This window comes from Cydia amplana, chromosome 18, assembly GCF_948474715.1.
Source record: "Cydia amplana chromosome 18, ilCydAmpl1.1, whole genome shotgun sequence".
NCBI classification, from domain to species: Eukaryota; Metazoa; Arthropoda; class Insecta; order Lepidoptera; family Tortricidae; genus Cydia; species Cydia amplana.
The window spans coordinates 10,473,717-10,497,780 of NC_086086.1; the positions used below are offsets into that span (position 1 = coordinate 10,473,717).

General features: G+C 36.4%; 1 protein-coding gene across 1 annotated transcript in view; it reads left to right on the forward strand.

Annotated features, from left to right (window-relative positions):
• The window catches only part of LOC134656605 (adipokinetic hormone/corazonin-related peptide receptor variant I-like), a 42,612-nt gene that overhangs the window by 13,798 nt on the left and 4,750 nt on the right, over positions 1 to 24,064 (forward strand). The window contains exon 4 of the mRNA XM_063512161.1: positions 18,643 to 18,793. Within this exon, the coding sequence (XP_063368231.1) occupies positions 18,643 to 18,793 (151 nt within the window). The remainder of the gene's footprint in view (positions 1 to 18,642; positions 18,794 to 24,064) is intronic.

A 24,064-nucleotide genomic window follows, 5' to 3' on the forward strand; every position in this document is an offset into this window, starting at 1 on the left:
AACAAACGTAGCCATTTACCGTCTATCGCTGTCAAAGTGGACAAAACGGTATGAATGTTATAAAAATGTATAAATCTAGACAAGTGTCTTTTATATCATTTAACTTATCCACTTATCAACTAAGTTTAAGTTGGAAAAGTAGACAAATGACATATTATCCAACGAGCATGTTATGCAGTTAATCGTTTAACGACTATCGCTGTCAAAAGTGGAAAAGACGTCAAATCAATAAAAACTGGATTAAATGTCAGTTTTATCATCATTTATACAACTATATCATTTATACAGTCGACCATCATAGCCCTACAGTATCATATTGGACTCAGATCGTATAACTAAACTCGAATTGGCCTGGAAGACAACAGACACAAAGCTATTATATGTAAGTAATCCATAGGGATTATTCCAGACAGACGGTCTGGCTAGAAGCTTCAATTTATGGTACTATGCTAAGTCGAAGATGATCGTGGGTCGTATAATAGTATTTTATGCAACCGTTGTTTAAGAGAGGTCAAAAAAGGCGAGTGGCGTGAGTAACAATTTAAGGCGAAGCCGAAAATTGTTAATAAAGACGCCACAAGTATTTTTTGACTCAATTAAACAACGTTGCATACAATACTTTTTCTACGACCAAGCACTTACTTTGAAATAAAATTGTTAATTTAACAAATATTTTTCATTCAAGAAGTAGCAAAAATGGAGGGTAGGGGCGGAAAAAGAATGAATGAAATTAAAAAACATGTCTATGGTCATGGTGTAATAATATACTCCGCCTAGTACTCTCTTTCGAAATTCGCGAATGACCTAACTGTCACAGGCCTACGTCATCATGCTGTTTACAGATTCTCAAACTTTAAAATGTGGGAGAATTTTAACCAACGGTGAAAGTTATTTTAACGGCATTCATTTTAAGTTATTCATGTAGAAACATAGTAAAATAAAACAAATCTATACTGCCCTTTTCACTCCTACTCTTATAGTTCCGAATAGAACAGCCAACCATTTTCGTAACAAAACATTAATTACCAAGCTTACGACGTGAAAAGTTTGGAAAACACTTCGACTGCTGACACTGAGCGAGAAGGAAATAACAATTAACACGCGTTCGACAAGGATGACGGTCAGGGACAAAATGGCGGATTGTCAAATGTGACAGCGCTATCCTGTGTTGCCAGTAGTGTAAACAGAATTACCCGAACGTCTGAAATTTATTTCGTGAATCGGAAGATATTGCTAACGAATAATTAAAAATTACGTGTTATTGTAAAATTTAAGATAAAATACATATAAATGAAAATTATAAAGAAATATTTTAACTTATTAACCATAGATATAATGTACCCAAGTAACATGTTATGTTGAAATAAAGTGGCAATGTTATTGTGACGTAGGCCTGTGACACTCTGGGAAGAGAAGACCATGTTTTATTAGACCATGTCTATGGTTCACTTATTTGTCAGAGATGACATTTAACATAAGGTTAGCAACAATGTATTTCATTCAATACTCTTTAAGTGATCATTACACGAAGTATCGAAAAAGTGCCAAAAAGATACTGCGTGTATGCACAAATGCTTTTTGGGGAATAGACTAAAGACTTGACAACTCTAAAGTAGGGTTTTAAAGGTGTGTGCACGACCCTTTAAAAATGACAAATAAAAGTACGGGAGTAGAAAATACTCGTAATGTAACCTACGTGATGAGTAACCTACGCATGACGCGATACGATTATAATAAGTCTACACCCAGTTGATTGTTTTCTGGCGCCAAGACGCCATTCTATACCAAATTACATTTTCATACTCCGTAAAATGTCCCTGCTTTGCTCCCCACTGGGTAATTGTTCTCCAACAGTTTTTATATAGTTAATATGCCACTATTAACTAACTTTTTACGTACCACGTTTGCCAAAAGTTATCATAAAATAAAACAAACAAAGGATTAGACTTATATCGACCGGAATATGAACCGTAATTACCTTTTGTATTGTTTTCGATCTCACGGGTTCACGAATCACGGGTAACTCCCGTCCCGATATAGGTCTAGTGAAACTAACGCGATTATTTGTGCCTAACCAGTACACTCGCGCGCGGCGCCACCCGCTGCTGGCGGAGGGCACCGCGCGTACGCGGGCGCACGCGCAGGCGCCAATCGCGCGCGCGCACGCTCTGCTCAACTCCGTGCTCGAGGCCACAGATCATATAATACTAGTACAGATACCCAATCCCATAGTAAAAACGCGCACCGTCCTAAGTAGCAAATACTTGTAGGCAATTTTTTAGTTCACAGTAACAAACTAGATGGCGCACGGAGCCCCACGGAGCTAATAAAACTCTTACGACAAACATGCGTTGAAATGGCGTCAAAACACCTCTCGCGCGACATCTGTTGTAGCTTTCACGCACTAAACCTACACATCACATTCATTTTTAAGGTCAATCATTACTAGATGGCGTTTCAGCCATCGGCGACAAAATTGAAATTTATTTATTTAAATTTGACTTTTTAATTTTTTTGTTTATTTTTTTGTATTGTAAATAGAAGTTTGAATAGGTACCTACTTAGTATAGGCGAAGGTGTCAAAGTTTCGTTACAAATCACAGGTCGTATTCTTATCGCTTACCTTGCTTCGGCAAATGGGCACGACAAGCGTTCGGGTAAACCAGCATAACTGTGACTTTGAGATACACAATAATAATGCATAATCAAAGAGGACTCTTATGCTGGTTTGAAGGTATCTAGTAGGTACCTATGCTTCACATTAGGGCAGAAAGAACACGGCATTGCGGTATGATCTGTTTTAATAAAATAATTCTTGGAGCTAAGCGTTGCATTGCCGCGTGCCGTCCACATGGCCTTGAGAGGCCCAAAGCCCAAGGTCGCGCCGACGAAACAATCTATTTTTAACGTCCGTTAAATAAAATCGGAAGTAAAACGTTGAAAAAATATGCGCATATTAAAATCTAAATTTATATGTGACGTTATCTATGAAAAGGGACCTTATTGTCGATGGCGCTTACGCCATTATTGACGATGTTCAGATATAAATACAAGGCCACGCGACACCGTGCGGCGTAAGCGCCATCGACAATAAGGTCCCTTTTCATAGATAATGCCCCATATCAGTACCTAGAGATATAGATACTACGCGGTATTTTCTTAGATTTATTATGAAATAAAAAAGACCATGTATATAGGAAAGGAAGGAGTAGGTATTTTGTAAGGATCACAGATCATATGTGTATGTGACGTTATCTATGAAAAGGGACCTTATTGTCGATGGCGCCTACGCCGTTATCAACGATGCTCCAGTATAAATACAATGCCGCGCGACGCCGTGCGTCGTAAGCGCCATCGACAATAAGGTCCCTTTTCATAGATAATGCCCCATATCAGTACCTAGAGATATAGATACTACGCGGTATTTTCTTAGATTTATTATGAAATAAAAAAGACCATGTATATAGGAAAGGAAGGAGTAGGTATTTTGTAAGGATCACAGATCATATGTGTATGTGACGTTATCTATGAAAAGGGACCTTATTGTCGATGGCGCCTACACCGTTATCAACGTTATCAATAAGGTCCCTTTTCATAGATAATGCCCCATAAAATACTTGTACATACATAGTACATGCAGATACCCAATCCGCCAATCCCATACTAAAAAAGCGCACCGTCCTAAGTAGCATATGTGACGTTATCTATGAAAAGGGACCTTATTGTCGATGGCGCTTACGCCGTTATTAACGATGCTCTGATATAAATACAATGCCGCGCGACGCTGTGCGGCGTAAGCGCCATCGACAATAAGGTCCCTTTTCATAGATAATGCCCCATATACGTTGCTTTGCGTGTTTTACATTATATTTCGTAATATTGCAATAAAAAATGTGTGTAACGTTTTTTTTGCCATGCTTTTAAATTAATAAATTAATTAATTGTATTTCCGATTTATTCATTTTTTTATTTAGCTACTAAAAGTTTTGTAGCTTATTCGCTACGGCTATCATGAGTTGGCATTTGACGTTTAGGTACGCTAGCGAGTGCATGAAGTCGATCGCAGTCTATCTCGCTCGTACTCGCATTGATGTATTGGTGCGATCGAGTTCACGCAGTCGGTGGCGTAAAAGTCAAATGTCAATTAATGGTAGCCGTACTTGTCCTATCATGTACAGTCAGCAGCAATAGTTGCTAAGCGGGCGAGGTGTTCAAAATAATCTTGACGCGACTTTATTGTTAAGAGAATAAGAGCGCGTCAAGGTAATTATGAACGCCTCGCCCGCTTAGCAACTTCTGCTGCTGACTGTACCTAAGAAAACATTTTTTGACATACGATGGATTTTTTAAATATGATATATACAAAACGGATTAGTTACTAGTGGCTCTGTGAGCTGTAGACCTCGCGAGCAGAGCTTAAAACTGAATAAATGTATGGCAAAAATATTTATTAAAATATAGGTATAGTACATGTAATATAAACAAAAAATTAAAAACTACATAAAGCTACAAACAAAAATTAAACGAATACGCTTAACCCGCGCTTGATAAATAAAAAATACGACATTTTTCATTTTTTCAAAATAAAAAAATAAAATAAATAACAATTATACGAAATTTAAGTATAAAAAAAATACTAAAAGTTATGTAGCAGTATACAATTACTGGGAATGGAACCAGGGACCTGCCGATGCAAACAAAAAAAGCGAACGTTTGCAAAATACGCCATTATAGTTCTTACTAAAGCTGACGAAATTTAGCTACTCATTCTCAAGTAAAAACTAAATACATATCTAAATACCGCCAAAACCAGCGATACAAATTTTCTGAATTTTTGGCCATTTAATCTATAAACATATCTCAAAAAGAAAAAACTCTTATGATACCGATCCGACTATTTGTTTAGGCGGGAGCTATCACAACTCCGCCATTTTGAAAAATTTCCAAAAACCGGATCGACAGAAAAATTTTAGTTAGTCATAGAATTCGGTCACAAAATTTCACGAAAATCGGTTAAGAATTGCGACCTGTATAGGAGAACATCCGGACATACAAAAGCAAAATGTCCGAGTCAAAACGTAGACCTTCGCTACGCTTCGGTTAATTAAAAATGTTACTCGAGCGCGCCAGCTTGCAGCTATTGATAGTGTCAGTCGCGCACCAAGTCTCGGTAATAAATAAGAGGAGGGAAAATAATAAGGGTATGCCGGTTTCCATGGTCAGGGTGTTTAACCCGTAAGTAGCAGGGCCACAAAGTTACAAAAAAAGTGACCTTGAATTACCTACTCGATCGATATTTTTATATTGAAAATAAAGTGTAATTTATTTGTGTAATGAGACAGATATTTGTTCCTGAGTCATGAATATTTTCTATGTATTTAAGTATTAATTCTATATTACACATTTGTATCGTTAGTCAATTTGTGTAAGAATGTCCCTATAATATTTATTTATTTATTAAACATTTATTTCATGTTAAAAATTTACATTCTCGTACAAACGGCAGTAACACGATTTATTTTGTAGTATTTTAAAATACAAAAAGGAAATATTTGCACTAAAAACAAATATTTACAGCCGGGCTAGCCCATGATAGGCACGACAGTATCTCGCGGCGAGATATACTGCCCGTCCCTCTTTTATTAACATGGTTAGAACTGTTAGAAGTTTCAAACCGTGCATGCTGTCCCTGTCGCTCCTATTAGAAAGAAGAAGAGGACGGCACGAATTACTGTGGCGTTCACGCCTATGTACCTAGTTGTATGGTAGTTTTCGTAAGCACACAGACGCACCTTACAATTAGTATTTAATCCGAGTGTGCGTGTGCACGTCGCTGTGTGGCCTTGAGACGCTGGAGCGATTGAGGACATAAGTATTTGTATTAAATTAAAAATAAATACAAACCTATAGATATAACACACCGTATTGTCAATTCAAGTTTGCAAACGCGCACTGCGCGCAGTTTAGAAGCGAAACATCAACTTTTGACCAGTCATGGCGGTCATGACCTTGCATTGGAAATACGAACACCTAGTTGGCATTTTTTTCAAGGCTAACTCGCATGTCACACCATGGCCAGTCCATGACCAAATCATGACCACCCCCATACTCCCCGTCGTAGTCATGAATGCAGTCATTGTCGGAGTCTGTCCGTCAACAAAAATTCGACTAGGCAAGCCCCGCGACCCGCGAACACCGAATATTGCAAATTTTGGGCTCTTTTACTCACATTGAGTTGTAATTCGAGTGACAGAGATAGTTGCATGAGTCATACGAAGCATATTTTTTTAGTGTTATTTTAAACATCAAACTTCTATTAGTTTATGTAATTAAAAAAACACTTGCATAGTCTGTGCTATCAAAATCGCTGTCAATTTAGTTTGTTCTACCTCATGAAGTTTACAAACTTCGATTTTCGCGGTTTAAGCTGATCGTCGTTTACAACAAGGAAATTAATAAACTGTAGACCTCGCGAGCATAGCTTAAAACTAGAGATGCCACGAATATTCGGCAACTATTCGGTATTCGGCCTATTCGGCCACTTTGCCGAATATTCGGTATTCGGCCGAATGTTGCCTACTATTCGGCCGAATACCGAATATCCGTTGCACCTACTTAAAAAGAAAAATTGCATCAGAAAATTACCAAAAACTATGTAGGTAAGTATATTTAGAATGTGTTCTTGGAAAGTTGTTAAATACGAAGACCCTTTTTTGACCATTTATTGATTAAAATACATATTATTTTTATCATGAGTCTGTTTTGTTTGACTCTACTCATTAATGCTGTTCAACAAAAATATAACTTATCATCATCATCTAACGTTGAGCTTTGTTAGCGATCAGTTTTCATAATAATTGTGGGTCAAAATGTTCGCATGTCATACCGAATATTCGGTCGCCGAATATTCGGTATTCGGCCGGGAGAGGGGCAGAATATTCGGTATTCGGCCAATACCACTATTCGGGGCATTTCTACTTAAAACTGAATAAAAAATATATGGGTACGCCGTTTAGAATTATTTAGAAAAACTAAATTAACAAAAAGTTAAATAAAAGATTGGAAAAATGAAACGAATACGTTTAACCCGTGCTTTGCACAAATAATAATACATAATACAATAATATAAGTGTAAAAATTTACAAAAAGTTAGCAGCGCACTTTACTGGGGTTCGAACTTCGAACCTCCATGCATCAAAGCAACTGTTTGCAAACTGCGCCATGGTAGCACTTAGCCAATTTGACGAAATTTGGCTACTTATTCTCGAGTAAAAACCTTTAGAACATTTCTACATTTTTGCCAAGCACTGTAAATATATCTCAATAAGAAAAGAAATGCTCTTATAATATTGATACGACTACATATTTGTTTCCGCAATTTTGAAATAATCGGATTGAAAAAAAAAACTATTTTATCCTAGAATCTGGTCACAAAATTTGATGAGAATCGGTTGAGAATTAAACCGAGGAGAACGTTCTCCTCAAACGAAATTTGGCCCGAGTTAAAACGGAGACCTTCGCAAACGCGTCGGTCAATAAAGGAGTAAAATGTGCGTTTGACTTGGACATCAAGCGAAATAAAAACTTGCATTGTGTTTAAAAACAAAGCATTCATTTCTTTTGAAAGACATCGCCCTACGAGTTTTTTTAATTTATATTTTAACGTCAGGCCTACTTTAATAAAAAATAGGTACTCATTTAGAGTAGGCATGTTTATTGACCGATCTATTTTTTAACATTTTGTACTAATTTCGTAATTCATAACTCAAATGTAATTATTCTAAATCAAACTCCACATATTAGAACCGTGGTGGCTCCATCTAGTGACAATATTTAATATTACTTCGACAGCTCCACATAACTGTCCTGCGCTGTTGTTCATAACGTAGTCAGTCGCGATATAATTGTGATTTCAAATCTTGAAAATTAATGCATTGAATTCGTGTTGTTATTAATGTTTGTATTTCATTTATAATGTTTTTAATTTATGACACTTTAAATGTCTCTTAATACATCTTAATCTGTAAGATAAAAATTTCGTTATCGCCGATTGTGACATATAGCGCCATCTATGATATCGATTTAAAAAGAATTATACGGCCTTCGGGATGGGAGGGCATGTCGAGGCAGACCCGGAGTGTGATTTGTTTGCGAGTGCAATTGGACGACTGATGATTGAGTGTAAGAGAGTGTTAGAGCGAGAGATGCCTGTAAGTAGTATTATATAATGTTGTTATGTATGTAAATACTTGTGTACCCTATGTATAAGTATCACTGTCTCCCAATTTGTGCCGCTGTGGCTTTAGCTGTTAAGGTACAATTGTCAACTTAAATATTATTATTATTTTTTCTCGTAATGCATGTTAATTATAAGATGTAATTATTTTTGAAAAGATGTGTCCCGCCGAGTTTGTTGCCGGTCCCATAATATAGGATACCCTCCTCCAATTGAGGGGGGATTTAAATCTTCTCGGGGCAGAGGTGTAGGGTTGCAGCCGGTCTACCTAGCTTTATTTGACGTTCATAAGCGCATTGTAATTATGCCTACTTGAATAAACTATCTTTTATCTTTATCTTATCTTATCTTAAAATAATAAACAATAAACAATAACCGTGAATCATTGAAGACTGTTAAACAAAAGATTATTTTTGAAAGGATCGCAATGTTGGTAACTTTTTTTTTCATAAAGCTGAGAATCAAAATGATGTGATAAGTTAAAGATGAATTCGATTCTTCCATAGTCGCAAATTACATTTGAATATTTTATCTCGTTACCAAATTTTGTAATTTTTCAAGGATCCGCAGGGTTTTAATACAAATATTAAATTGACGATCAAATTAACAGTCCTTCTTTAAAAATATTGATGATTTCTAAAATGAACTCTAATTTGATGGAAGTATTTATGTAGGATTTTCGGAATTAGATGACATTTTGAAGTAGCCGGACTTACCCGAATACGCCTTATTACGATATATAAAATCGTCGAGATATTTGCCGATATTATTTTCATACTTTTAAGTTTCAACTTTTGCGTTTTAAACACATCTAGAAGTAAAGTTCGCTCCAAACTGAGAACTGTCGGTTCGCCAAAAACTAAATTGTGTTTCAATTTTGGACACGATTGATTAAATAAAATTAATTAATTAAAAATTAAAAAACACGACTGCAGTTTAAAAGCGAACTGAAAAGCTAAAAATAATTTTTAGTTATGTTAGGTACTCAACTTAATGAATGTAAAATATAATATATAGGTAAGTGTTCTGTCAGGGTCGTAAACAGCAAACGGAAAAGTTTAGGCTCATTTAGGATCGTGACTGTACCTGTATATTTTATTTCGATTGCAGTCGGGGACCTTGATATGTTGAATGTTTTCCCATTCACAGGTCCCCGACTGCATCGAAATAAAATATACAGGTACAGTCACGATCCTAAATGAGCCTAAACTTTTCCGTTTGCTGTTTACGACCCTGACAGAACACTTACCTATATATTATATTTTACATTCATTAAGTTGAGTACCTAACATAACTAAAAATTATTTTTAGCTTTTCAGTTCGCTTTTAAACTCTGTTTAAACTGCAGTCGTGTTTTTTAATTTTTAATTAATTAATTTTATTTTATACATTTTAGTGACCATCATACAAACCAACCACATTTTTTATATGATTTAAAGCACTTAAGTTGCTTCAAGGAGCTTTCATCATATTGATATTTTGATATGTTAGCATAATGCAGCAGCAGCAGCTTGTGGGTTACGCTGTCGCTCAAGGACAACTTCAATAGGTTAGTAAAAGTACATTTGTGCGTACTGTATTTGTGTAATCAAAATAATGGTAACTCATTCTCACAACAACTAACTAATTTCTTAATTAAATTAAGTGAGTTAATTCTAAATCGTCCAGATGATAAATTTGTAATAATAGGCGATTTTAATATGAGCGGTATCAGGTGGATTAGCCGTGACTCGGTGATGGTTCCATCTTCCTATGCTAGTAACGACGAATGTAGCTTAATTGACGAAATTCATACTCTAAATCTGAATCAATATAACGGTATTTTAAACCGGTTCGGTAAATTACTGGACTTAGTATTATCTAATGATTTTTTACGCGTTAGCGGTTGTGCTGCACCCCTAGTTCCTATCGACCCATATCATGAGCCCTTAACTATTCGAATTAAGCTTACCACTGTCGTCCCGCTTCATACAGCCCCTCGGGTTAAATATTTTTACAACAAAGGTGACTACACGTCTATTAATAATGAGCTAGCGACTGTTAATTGGGAGAATGAGTTTTCTGACCGTACTTTAGATCAAGCTTTGGATTTCTTTTACGTAACTTTTAAAAAACTTAGGAATAAATTTATACCCAGTAAAACAATTAAAAAGGATAATTATCCGGTATGGTATTCCCTCTCATTGAAAAAAGCAATCAAGGAAAAATACAAATATTTGAAGAAATATAAAATATACAAGAATTTATCAGATTTAGTTTCATATAACTTTCTTAGAGAAAAAGTACGCAAATTAGAAGATACATGTTTTACTTCGTATATGCACCAGATGGAAAAAAATATTACCACTAACCCAAAACAATTTTGGTCGTTTGTGAAGTCTCGTGCATCCTCTCAGGGTTTACCCAGCAGCCTTAACTATGGTAACAGAATATTTAATTCAGGTTTAGATATTTGTAATGCTTTCTCAGATTATTTTTCTACCACCTTCGCAGCCTCAAGCGTAAATATCGACTCACCCTATCCTACTAGGTATGACTCAGAGGCTAGCTTAAATAGCATTGAAATTAATCCTGACGTTGTCACTAATATATTACTGAAATTAGATCCCTCAAAGTCAGCGGGACCTGATGAGCTACCTGCCCAGTTCCTAATTAACTGTGCTAAGAGCTTGGTGTGTCCCATTGTTTTACTCTTTCAGCGTTCATTCGCCGAGTGCTCAATACCCTCAATATGGAAGTCGGCTTTTATCACCCCCGTGCATAAAAAGGGTCCGAAAACGGAAATAACTAATTATAGACCGATATCGAAATTGTGTATAATTTCTAAAGTACTTGAAAAAATTGTATTTAAACAAGTATACGATACTTTTAAACATTCTTTTAATGATTATCAGCACGGTTTTTTGCAACGAAGGTCAACTGTATCCAATCTTGTTTTACTGAATGATTATGTCACTGAAGCATTGGATGGTGGCCTTCAGGTAGACGTCATATATACTGACTACAGCAAGTGTTTCGATAGGATTGATCATAGGTTACTGATATCCAAGTTATATGACATGGGAATACATGGGGATTTACTGAGGTGGTTCTCCTCGTATATCAATAACAGGTCTCAGGCTGTCGTAGTCAATAACTATATATCTGGATGGGTGTCAGTCCCAAGCGGCGTCCCTCAAGGGTCCCTGCTCGGTCCGTTATTATTCAACATTTTTGTTAACGATATAGGCAAGTGTTTTTTGCACTCTAAACTTCTTTGTTTTGCGGATGACATGAAAATCATTAAAAATATAAAATCCAATTATGACTCAATGTTATTGCAATCCGATCTAGAACGTCTTGATGAGTACTGTGGAATAAATAAGTTAGAGCTTAATCCCTCCAAGTGCTTTTCGTTAACATTTTCCCGTCAACGCAATGTAACTCCCACATCATATATAATAAAGGGCTACCCGCTCGAGAAAATAACGTATATGAAGGACTTGGGTGTTATTCACGATTCTAAACTTATATTTGACAAGCATATAGATAATATTATTAGTGGAGCACTAAAAGCGCTAGGTTTTATAATGCGAAATTCTGTATACTTCACCCAAGCTAAAACCCTTAAAGTGCTATATTGCGCATATGTCAGGAGTAAACTGGAGTACGCGTCACAGGTCTGGAACCCTTGCTATAATACTTACATTGACCGAATTGAACGCGTTCAGAAAAAGTTTATAAAATATTTATGCTATAAACTGAAATATCCCTATAGTTCATCCAATTATTTAAGTATTTGTAAGAAACACCATCTAGTCCCTTTGCGAAAAAGACGTGATATATCTGACATTACTTTTCTCCTGAACATCACCAGTGGCGTAACTGACTGTTCCGAGCTACTTGGTAAACTTTCTTTCAATACTCCCTATCGTTCTAAAAGGTACTATCCCCCATTATCTGTTAAGACTGCATCCTCCAAGTATAGACAGAATAGCTTCCTAGTTCGTGCGAGTCGAAGGCTCAATGAGCTGTCGAAGGAACTTGATATCGATATATTCAATTGTAAAGTTCCCAATGTAAGGCATAGTTTGGTTGAGCGGTGTTTTATGTGAGCGACCTTCCTACCAATGTATTTAATTCATGTATACTTTTTGTTTTTTTTTCTAATTAGGCGAGCAAAATGCATTAAAATTAATTTATTCAACTAAGTGTATTGGCGCCTTGATAGCGACATTACATAATTATGTATTATTTAACTGTATACCGTTATGATAATTTTACTTTATTTTGTTTTCATCGCTCGAATTTTGAGACCTCTGACATTCCAGGCGCTAATGTACTAAGTAGGTATTAAACTTATTAAACTTAGGATCTATTGTAAGGCTTCTATTGCCATTTTCAATTATGTTTTTTTTCTCTTTTTTTCCTTCTCTTTTTGTACGCATGTGTGTGTGCGTAGGTGCTAGCATTAGTTTTAAATTTAATACTTTGTAACTACCTGTGAGTTCCTGTAATTGGCTTCCTGTTTTTAATATTACTATCTATTTAAAGTTTGTAGCTGTTGGTTCTCCTTAACATAAATAAATAAATAAATAAATAAATAAAACGTACTTAAAAACCTAAATAGGTCAGACCCAAAAACCAGACGTATTGAAAAGTGCTATGGCTTAATATCTCTGCAACTACATAATTATTGGCTTTCGGCCTTCGCAATTAAGATACTTAGGGAAACTGCAGAAAGCATGCACCTTTCTTACGTTCCGGACCTTCGGCCCTACGCGAAGCTCGGCCTTCGGCCTTTGTAATTAAGAATCTTGAGGAAGCTACAGAAAACGTGCACCTTTCTTACGCTCTGGGCCTTCTGCCCTACGCGAAGGTCGGCCTTCGGCAATTAAGAAACTTGGAAAAGCTGCAGAAAGCGTGCACGTTTCTTACGCTCCGGGCCTTCGGCCCTACGCGGAGCTCGGCCTTCGACCTTCGCAATTAAGATACTTCGAGCTGCAGAAAGCGTGCACCTTTCTTACGCTCCGGGCCTTCGGCCCTACGCGAAGCTCGGCCTTCGGCCTTCGCAATTAAGATTCTTGGGGAAGCTACAGAAAGCGTGCACCTTTCTTACGCTCTGGGCCTTCCGCCCTACGCGAAAGTCGGCCTTCGGCCTTCGCAATTAAGAAACTTGGAAAAGCTGCAGAAAGCGTGCACCTTTCTTACGCTCCGGGCCTTCGGCCCTACGCGAAGCTCAGCCTTCGGCCTTCGCAATTAAGATACTTCGAGCTGCAGAAAGCGTGCACCTTTCTTACGCTCCGGGCCTTCGGCCCTATGCGAAGCTCGGCATTCGGCCTTCGCAATTAAGATTCTTGGGGAAGTTGCAAAAAACGTGCACCTTTCTTACGCTCCGGGCCTTCGGCCCTACGCGAACCTTCGGCCTTCGCAATTAAGATACTTGGGGAAGCTGCAGAAAGCATGCACCTCTCTTACGCTCCGAGCCTTCGGCCCTACGCGAAGCTCGGCCTTCGGTATTTACAATTAAGAAACTTGGGGAAACTGCAAAAAGCGTGCACCTTTCTTAGGCTTCGGGCCTTCGGCCCTACGCGTTGCTCGGCCTTCGGCCTTCGCAATTAAGATAGGTGAGGGTGGGGAGGGTCGATCCCTAGGGGACACTTGGTAAACTTCATTTTTAATCAAACCAAACGAGATACATTTTTTTGCACTGGTAACACTCATTCATTCGTTCCTAACTTCACGTTCTGTCATGGCACTGTATCAGAAAAGTCAGTGGTTCAAAAATGGCGGACGGTGAAAGATTTTCTACGTACTATATTCAATTTTCGGTAAGCTTTAACTGGATTTATTTTATAATATGAGATGGAAATGATGTTAGTAAGTGTGCTTATTTTATTTGTTGTTTATTGAAGTGATGATTAACTTGGATTACATTGATATACGCGAACACACGTTTCGAGTACGGCACGTTTTATAATCTTACTATGTATGGGGAGACTTTGTCTTTTTCTTCAGGGGAGATATGATTCCGGGATCATGTCACCCCCAAAGCGATTAAGTATACATTGTAATAAATTTACTTACAAAATGATTCATAGAGCTATCATAAATATTTTCTTTTCTTTAGTAAATCATGCCGCAAAAGTACGACCAGAGAAACACTGATTTAAACTTTCAAGGTTTTTGACTCATTATTGTTTATTAAAACGGGATTTAATGGCGTATAATTCAGTTTTTAATTATATAACCGACTCCGAACTCCGAAAACGGAATTATCCCCGTGGCCTTTGAAAAGACTAACTAAAGTAGACATCAACATTTTACGAACTACCCGCACATGGTCTTGTTTATCAAGTTAAACGTTTTACACACAGGGGATGTTACTCGGTCGACAAACAACACTTATAACGATATTTTGTTTTCAACCGGCGATATTTGTTTTTATGGATGAAATGCTATTTCAATGGCTTTCCGACCTTATGTACTATAGAACCGACGGTCCATAGAAAGGATTTTAGGATTATGCAGCTCAACCACCGTCCTCGAAACGTGAGCAGTAAATTTCTAAACTTATTTATTATAGTAAACAATAACGACCAGAGATGGGTAAAAAATTTAAAATTGCTGTAGTTATCTGACGCTAAAAATACCTTCATAATAACTTTAAAAAATTTAGCTTGTTACAAGAAATTTTATGTTAATAACTTAGATTTTTGTTTTTTTTTTAACTTTTTTTTTGGTTCAAAAATTGATTCCCTATTTTATGTTGTTTTATGGATAATACGATTACATTGTTTTTTAAAAGTACAAGATTATGGATTAATATGTGTTTGATATGTTCATATATTAATTTTCTGTAGATAAAGTGAAAAAATTAATGTAGATACTACCCTCGAAATATGACATTGCCGCTTAAAATCTTTTTACCAAGTGTCCCCAAATCTGGAAGACTTGATCCCTTCGGCTTAGACATCTGATTACCGGAAATACAACTTCAAAGCATGGAAGATGCAATATATATATGTTTGCTGTGTATTTTACAAATTATAGATGCATTGCTAATAGCGATCCGAGTTATATAATCAATGAGAATCTGGTATGGGGAGACATGGTAAAAATCTGTTTACCATGTGTCCCAAGAACCAGGGTCACTTGATCCCCCTAGGATCAAGGCTCCCGACCAGGGGTAAACAAGTCTCCCTTACATAGGGGACACATGGTAAAAGTCAACAGTATGGGTTTTCATTAAATAATGGTCTAATTTATTGCACAAATCTGTTCTAATTCAAACTATTAATGAAGAGATAAATTCTGAATCGTATGGTCTATAAAGTTTTTCAATACTACAAATAGTTAAGAAAATGTATGCAAAAAACAAAAGGGGTGATCAACCCTCCCCAGTTTCCCCTACTTGGGGAATTTACAGGAAGCACGCACCTGACTTACGCTTCGGAGCGTTGACCCTATGCGGAGTTCGGCCTTCGGCTTTCGTTATTAAAATACTCGCATGGTATAATAATATACTCCGCCTGGTACTCTCTTCCGAGATTCGCGAATGACCTAACTGGCACTTGCCTACGTCATCATGCTGTTTACAGGTTCTCAAACTTTAAAATGTGGGAGAATTTTAACCAACAGTGAAAATTATTTTAACGGCATTAATTTTAAGTTATTCATGTAGAAACATAGTAAAATAAAACAAATCTATACTGCACTTTTCACTCCTACTCTTACAGTTCCGAATAGAGCAGCCAACCATTTTCGTAACAAAACATTAATTACGAAGCTTACGACGTGAAAAGTTTGGAAAACACTGCGACTGCTAACACTGAGCGAGAAGGAAATAACAATTAACACGCGTTCGACAAGGACGGTCGGTCAGGGACAAAATGGCGGATTGTCAAATGTGACAGCGCTATCCTGTGTTGCCAGTAGTGTAAACAGAATTACCCGAACGTCTGAAATTTCTTTCGTGAATCGGAAGATATTGCTAACGAATAATTAAAAATGACGTGTTATTGTAAAATTTAAGATAAAATACATATAAATGAAAATTATTAAATTATAAAGAAATAAATTAACTTATTAACCATAGATATAATGTACCCATGTAACATGTTATGTTGAAATAAAGTGGCAATGTTATTGTGACGTAGGCAAGTGACACTCTGGGAAGAGAAGACCATGTTTTATTACTAGACCATGAATACTCGTGGAAGTTGCAGGAAGAGCCCCTCTGTCTTAAGCTCCCAGTCTTTGCTTCTCGTAAAATATTGTTTCACAGTAGTAGCACGTGTGCCCCGGGATTTGCAAAATTTGTCGTGCAAAATTAAAATCATCATCAAAGACCTGCCTTCTACAGTCATGATAATAGTGTCTTCTATTCAAAGTCTCATGTTAAATCTTATAATAAACAGCACAATATGTTTATTCAGAGTACCTGAGCATTTCTCAAATAATTTGTACATTTCGATCACATCTTAGATTTCTATAAAAATTGGTATGCTGGTAAAGTACATGAAGCTGAACAATTTCCACCATATTTCCCAAAATGTCCAAGAAAGTTTGTATGAAACATTCCTTTTTTGTTACCAAATGTGTAAGGAAACCTGGTAACAAAAAAGGATACAAATATTTTGAGAAAGGCTTACCTAGTCAATCGTTCAAACCGTTCCTTTCGTATTTGACACTTTCGCAATTGAAAATAACGTAAGCGCCACGTATGACGTTGTCGTATATAGCTGCAAAGAGAAATGTCATTAGCGCGATGTAGAACTTTTCGTATTTTCTCTCCAACGATACAATTAAACATATAACTTATATATATTCGTATGATCGCCTTAAAAAATCCTTTCTTTTAATATCCCATTCAATAGATTTAGACAATTAATTTATCTTTGCGTTATACTTATATTTTGTAAAATCTTGTCCTACCAAATGAATAGTTTAAACCATATTTTGTGTACAGTTTTAGAATCGTCTTTCAAAATCCTTTATTTTAATACCCAACTCGATAGGTTTATAAGTTTTATTTTTGTTTCGGTTCCACAATTTGCAGTGCATAATCCGCCATATTGGTTTTGTGATGACGTCACATAGCCTATGTTACTCGGGATGACGTAAGGATTCCAATGATATCTCAAACACCTAAATCGGTTCAGGCACTTAGCTGTTACGGTGTAACAAAGAAACTTACATACCCACATACAAACATGAACCCTGAAAACAATACACTCTTTTTTTGGGGCAGTCGTGTAAAAAATGTGGAAATTCAAAATGACTGCCGTTTTTTTATTATTTCAACTACCGTCAAACTAGCCAACTTAGTCCGCCTTTTTCAAACAAACACTATACAAAAAAATAATATATGAAAAGCTAACATTTATTCTGGCTCACCGCATCCATTGTGATCGTATGCATCATTTTATTTGAAATAATAATTTTTAAATCATCATTAACCAACTAAACATTTGACTGGTGACGCCTCCGAGGGAGACGTTCATCGACAGAATCGATAGAGCTATATTACCCAAAAGATGGATTGATTGAAGACCAATGTTACCTACGTTGAAACTTCGGAAATAAACCTAAACAAAAAAATCGCGACAGTTCTACTAACAATTTTGGTAATATGTAATAAATGTTAAGCAGAATTTTAATTTCGAAATCTCGCTCAATTTTTCAATCTACAATTCTACATACAACTTTTGCACATTGGGAACTAAAGTCTATTTTTTTATTCGGTAGACTAAAATGACATTTCATAATATGAACATAAAATAACATTTCATAATATGAAATGTAAATTTAGTCTACCGAATAATAAAATAGACTTTAGGTAGGTATTTGGATTTTAATTAGTCCCTGCATTAAACCAGTCACTACCGTGAATACCCAACACTCGTGAAAACTCGTTTTAATTTTAAAGTTGCGACGAATGGTATGAAAGCTGTATGAATAAAGTTTCAATGTTAACGACAGGAGTAACAGAGAGCACACATACAGCAACTTGAGTCTTCGGGCATAATAAGACATTTATGTAGATTGTGCGAATGTTTTCGGTATGAACTTGACTTAACTTTCTTAAGTTGGAATTTTCTTTTAAGGAACAGGAAGGAACACGACGTTTTATTGTAAATGCCCTTTTGTGTTTGTGTAACCGTATCACATGATGTCAGTGCCTTCAAAAGTCGTGTAAATTGGAGTTAGGTAGGTACAAATCTTGGCCAAACACTTCTCGAGAAACTGGCCGTTTGTCAATATTAGGGAATTGGGGGCAATATAACGACTTCTACGCAGACTTGGGCGGGTAGAGGTTATAGTTTAAAACAAAATAGCCTTAATGGCCTTAATGAATATAGTTGATCGTTGTTATTTTTAAATTTAATTTTTTAACTTATTGTATTGGTAAATATTTGTTACAGATAAAAACGTCTCAGACCACAGCCGCATCCAACTACGTCGTTCGGATCGGCGGCCGCTGGCGCGAGCGCGGCGGCGAACGCTGCGCATGACGGTCACCATCGTGGCCGTGTTCGCGTGCTGCTGGATGCCCTACGCCACAATGACTTTATGGTAAGGTTACACACAATTTGGTGCTAATAACGTGTCGGACAAACTATATCATTCGCACCGGCGGCCACCGCTGGCGCGAACACGGCGGCTAACACTACGCATGGGCCGGCCATCACCATCGTATCATGATATTATTCATACCTAGTAAGGTTACACACAACGTCGCGCTAAAAACGTGTCGGACCACCGTCGTATCCAGCTCCTTCGCTTGGATTGGCAGATTATTTTAGTCTATTATTCTCTTATCTTAAAACTAACCAGTAAATACGCGACAAAAGCGTAGGTTTGTAACCTAATCGACGCTGTCACGAAAACGGCTTAAGGCTAGAAAATATGTTTGTTGCGTTTGATATCGTGGTAACTTAGTAGAGGATTGGAAGAAATATGGACGGTTTTGCTAGCTCATGCAATATACAGTAGGCTAGACAAGCCAATAACAATTATTTATTACTTACTAGCTACCGTTCCGGGCTCACCCTCGTCGGATATTGGCCCTTTTGACTGACCGCATTGCTTTCATATCGACGAATGACGACGATATATTTAACGAGCTTCCCGAACATAGATTGGTAACTATAAATAATATAGTCACAGCATAAGTATTGATTATCAATCGCGTGGCTTTTTTCTTTTGAAGTTGCAATCTCTAGTATTTGACGTATCTTAAAGTTCGAATATGGCTGTTTGTCTCGCATGCTATTGAACAACAATTTCCGACTTTATAACAACTCCAGTGTCCTTTTGTAAATAACTAACGAGTATACAAAAACACAAAATAATAAATCGATAGATGGGTAAATAAATATTGGACATTTTGATTTATTATCTATCACTTATAAGTAGGTACTTGACGCTTCTGCGGTTAAATAATAACATAACTCGTTATGTATTTATTTACTAATGGACCATCGGGCACTTACGGCGCGATTCGGGAAATGATTTAGAGATTCACTAGATATGAAATAGTAAAGATATGTGACGTTTCACTGCAAAAGGTACCATTTCCCCGACTGAATATTGGAGCGGCGTTAATATAATTAACGCCGCTTAACATTAACTTAACTACTACTTATTAACTTAATAATAGCGTAAGCGCCAGCCGCCATAAAGTACCTTTTGCCGTGGAACGTCACATAACTTTACTATTTCATATCTAGTGAATCTCTAGTTCATTTCCCGAATCGCGCCGTTATTCATAGCGGCTATTATAATATTTTTAATTTATGGCTCTGTATTTATTTTATTGTAAACATTTTTTGTTCAAAATAACATAAAACTAAGTAGAAACCTGTTCGTAAAACGGTCAGTTAACAAATCTACTGCCAGCGCGAGCTATGCGCTACGATCGTAGCCGATACCACTCGAATGTAGCGAATAGCGCTTACGAACAGAGAATCCGGCTAGCGGGTCGCTGGCAGTGGATGTGTTTAGCCAAGACCTACTAGTGCGAGAAGACCTATTAGATGAAAAGCTTGTAGGTAATCTTCATACACGTGGACCATGATCGCTAGATTAAGCCAGCTGGAAATTGTAGGATGATAAAATTGATAAATCTAATAAAGAGAAAACGTTTAGACCTTGTCTGGAGTAAAAATACCTTCATTTTAGGAACTGACACGTTCCTGAGAATGTCTGGATCGACTTACCCTTTTAACAGTGAAATGGATAAAGTTATATAAATGTACGAATGCCTTTGGTTTATACCACGTCTTAGAATTGAGCAGCATAGCGAAATCCGATTCCTGTACCTTCATGACTATGTGAGTTAGGATTAGGCATAGGATCGGTGTCTTTCAATGACCCTTCGGTGAACCAACATGTGTTACCTACACTGTTACACACGGAAGTGCTATTTATTGTCAACTGGGCATTCTCATAGTAGATATATTTAAACAGAGGCATCTGTGCAGATATGTGGAAAATATGTAATAACATTACACTCTCGATCAGGGCTTGTTAACGTTACCAATTCACATTATAAAGTAACGTTACTTAACGTTAAAATCATAAAAATACCTTATTACCGGTAGTAAATGGTAACGATACTTGATAACTTAACATTATTATAACGTTAGCTAGTTAACGTTAATTTTACCGGTAATTTTACTTTTTATTGCAGGGCTTGTTAACGTTACCCAATTCACATTATAAACTAACGTTACCAAACTAACGTTAACACTATCATTCTTTAAGCTGATATTTGCTTGTAATTTCATACACAATTTTAAGGCCAGTCATAGATGGTAGTATTTCTATAGATGTGGCCTACCGCGTGCCCCCGTAAGGGATAGACATAGATGACGTCACAAACCCGGGGATACCATATAGGTAAAAATTACCCCAATATTATCAAATATTGGGGTAATTTTAATCACGTTCGCGAGTTGTTCGCCTACGTAAGACGCAGCGATAAATAAAATATCAATGGGCCAAATTTTTTTATTTATTTAGAAAACAAACAGCCTTTTACAAATAAGTCTTACAAAAATGACTAAAAATAGGCTTAAAGTTTCATACGTCACTAAGTTGACTATTACAATGAAAAGTAAATAGGTTACTTAATTATAAATTACCCGTAGGTATAGTTGTGAGTACAACGCGCAAATAAAGTAAGAAAACAATGCAAAATATTTACTTGAAACAATTTTTCAATTACTAGTAAACAAAATATGCCGAACTTTGTTCTTGAAAACGGACAAACTATGAACAAAAATATCTATATCATTAAGCGATTCATTATACATATTACAAGTACACCTAAAGAAAGAATTTTTAGCATACTGTGTGCCACAGGAAGAAATAGAAAAGATAGGTTTTCGTAATATGCTTTGAGTATATCCGGCAGTTTTGCGTCGGTGCCCAGTTTCTCCTTCCGGTTGCTAAAATCCATTTAGCACGCGTGCCTGCATCTTGTGGAAATCTGGAGGTAATAAACGAAATATTCATTTTGTAATCTGTCACTCTTATTGCAAAATTAAGAATTAGTGCCTGCAGCATATCATAGAATTAGATTCTCTGAGTCGTGGCAAAACCCCCTATAACGTTAATATAATTTACATTCTAATTTAAAAAAAAATTTAAACACTTCAATTTTATTGTTCGTATATGTCCAGTTCTACAGCAAAATTATTTATAAAAATGTTATTAAAATACAAAATACCCGAATTTTGGGGTAATTGTATGCATCACGGGCTGGTATCCCTCGAATAATAGCAATGCGACTAAATTGAATACACGTTATTAAAAGGGTGACGGCTTACTGTCAATATGCGTACGTAATTTGGTCGGTTAATTTATCAGGAAATATTTATAGGTTAATTTTTTTACCCGAGTTATTATTTACTGTAAATGCTTTTTCTACTCAGATTTTAATTTATATAGCTTGTAGGATGCTGTTACTAAGCATGATAATGTGACCGAAGTATAAAATACTGTATTTACCTGTGAAATGTTACGTTGTCCTGTTTTTGCCGGCAGTCACTTGTACAGCGCAAAACTGAGCAATTCACCATATTTGTTGAATTGTTAAGTACTACTACATGCACACGAAACACTGATTTCAATATTTTTCCTGATAATCTTTGCACTGTTCATATGTTTCACACCAATTTGACGTTTACGCATTGTTTGTATCCCACCATAAACTACGGTGGGGAATAAAAAAATATGAGACTGTGACAAAGACAAACAATAATAGCGCTTTCTCTGCTACTCCTAGTGAAAGATACATAAGACTATCCCGTTCTGTCAGTTATCCCCACCACTCATGCCATCCCCTCGAGGCCAGTAGACCTTATTGACCATAAATACGGCAGGGCTTCTGTCAAATTGAAATAGAATCAGTCAAAATACATTAAAGATACGTTAGTAAAACTCAACTTTAATTCTAGTAGTTAGAGTTCATAGTCTTTTGTCATTATTCTTTATGTTTATCAAATTAAAGAGGTGGTATTCTACTTGTTTAAGATCTTTGTCCAATATGCATTGCGTCTCACTCTCTCATTAAGCAAAATGTGAGACGCAAATACACATTGGACCGAGATTGGACAGATAGAATACCACCCGGCTGTGTCGGAATATATTTGCCAAAATAAGAAGGTTGCAAAACGTCATAAATTACTTTGTTAAATATGATGGTATAGCTAATTCGTTACTTGGTCGGTTTATATTAGGTACAGGCGTCTTTGATATAATATACGTCAAGATTATATAGGTTGGATAATGTCTTGATTTATTTTGTGAACTATGGAGGTGTTGCTGAAATGTAATTTAGTCGGATTATATTAAATGAGACACCTATTTATTGATGTTACTGCTTGCTTGTAAAAATGATTCAATTAAATTCGATTAAAGATAATTATGTAGGTACGTTAGTAAAACTAAACTTTAATTCTAGTAGTTAGAGTTCATAGTCTTGTGTCATTATTCTTTATGTTAATCTAGAATGGTGAAACTTAAATTCTTATTTGAGAGTTTTTTAAATGTTATTAAGGGGTTTCCTAAAGGGGAACGAAAGTTTGATTATTTTTGCGCTACGACGTACGGTTTAGGACACTTTAGGAGATACAGCATTATAAAGTTTTTTTTTTCTTCTTTTTGTTTTTTTTTTTTAATTAATTAGGGGTTTCGTACAGAGGAACGAACATTTTATTATTTTTGCGCAACGACGCACGGTTTAGGAGATACAGCCCTATAAATATTTTTCTTTCTTTTTTTTTCTTTTTTTGTGTTTTTTAAATATGACTTAGAGGAGTTTCATAAAGGGGAATGAATATTTGATTATTTTTGCGCTACGACGTACGGTTTAGGATATACAGCCCTATAAAGATGAAAAAAAAAGAAATCATACCATAAACCAAATACTGCCTATATATTTTTTAAAGTGGTAACACACCATCGCACCGCACCGCGACCCTAGAGCGTCACACCCATAAGTGAGAGCGAGAAAGAGAAACAGATATCTTTTTCTCGATCTCACCCATGGGTGCGACGCTCCGAGGCCGCGGCGCGGTGCGACAGTGTGTTATCACTTTAATGGCTGAATGCCACGAAGGTGTGTCACAAATATCTGTGAAATGGAAATTAAAAAAAGCAACCAAGTGCGAGTCGGACTCGCCCATGAAGGGTTCCGTATTAAAAAATACTACTTACTAGATCTCGTTCAAACCAATTTTCGGTGGAAGTTTGCATGGTAATGTAATTTTTTTTAGTTTTAACATTCTGTAATGGTTGTTTACTCAATCTCGGGATAGATGGCGTTATGGGTCTCAG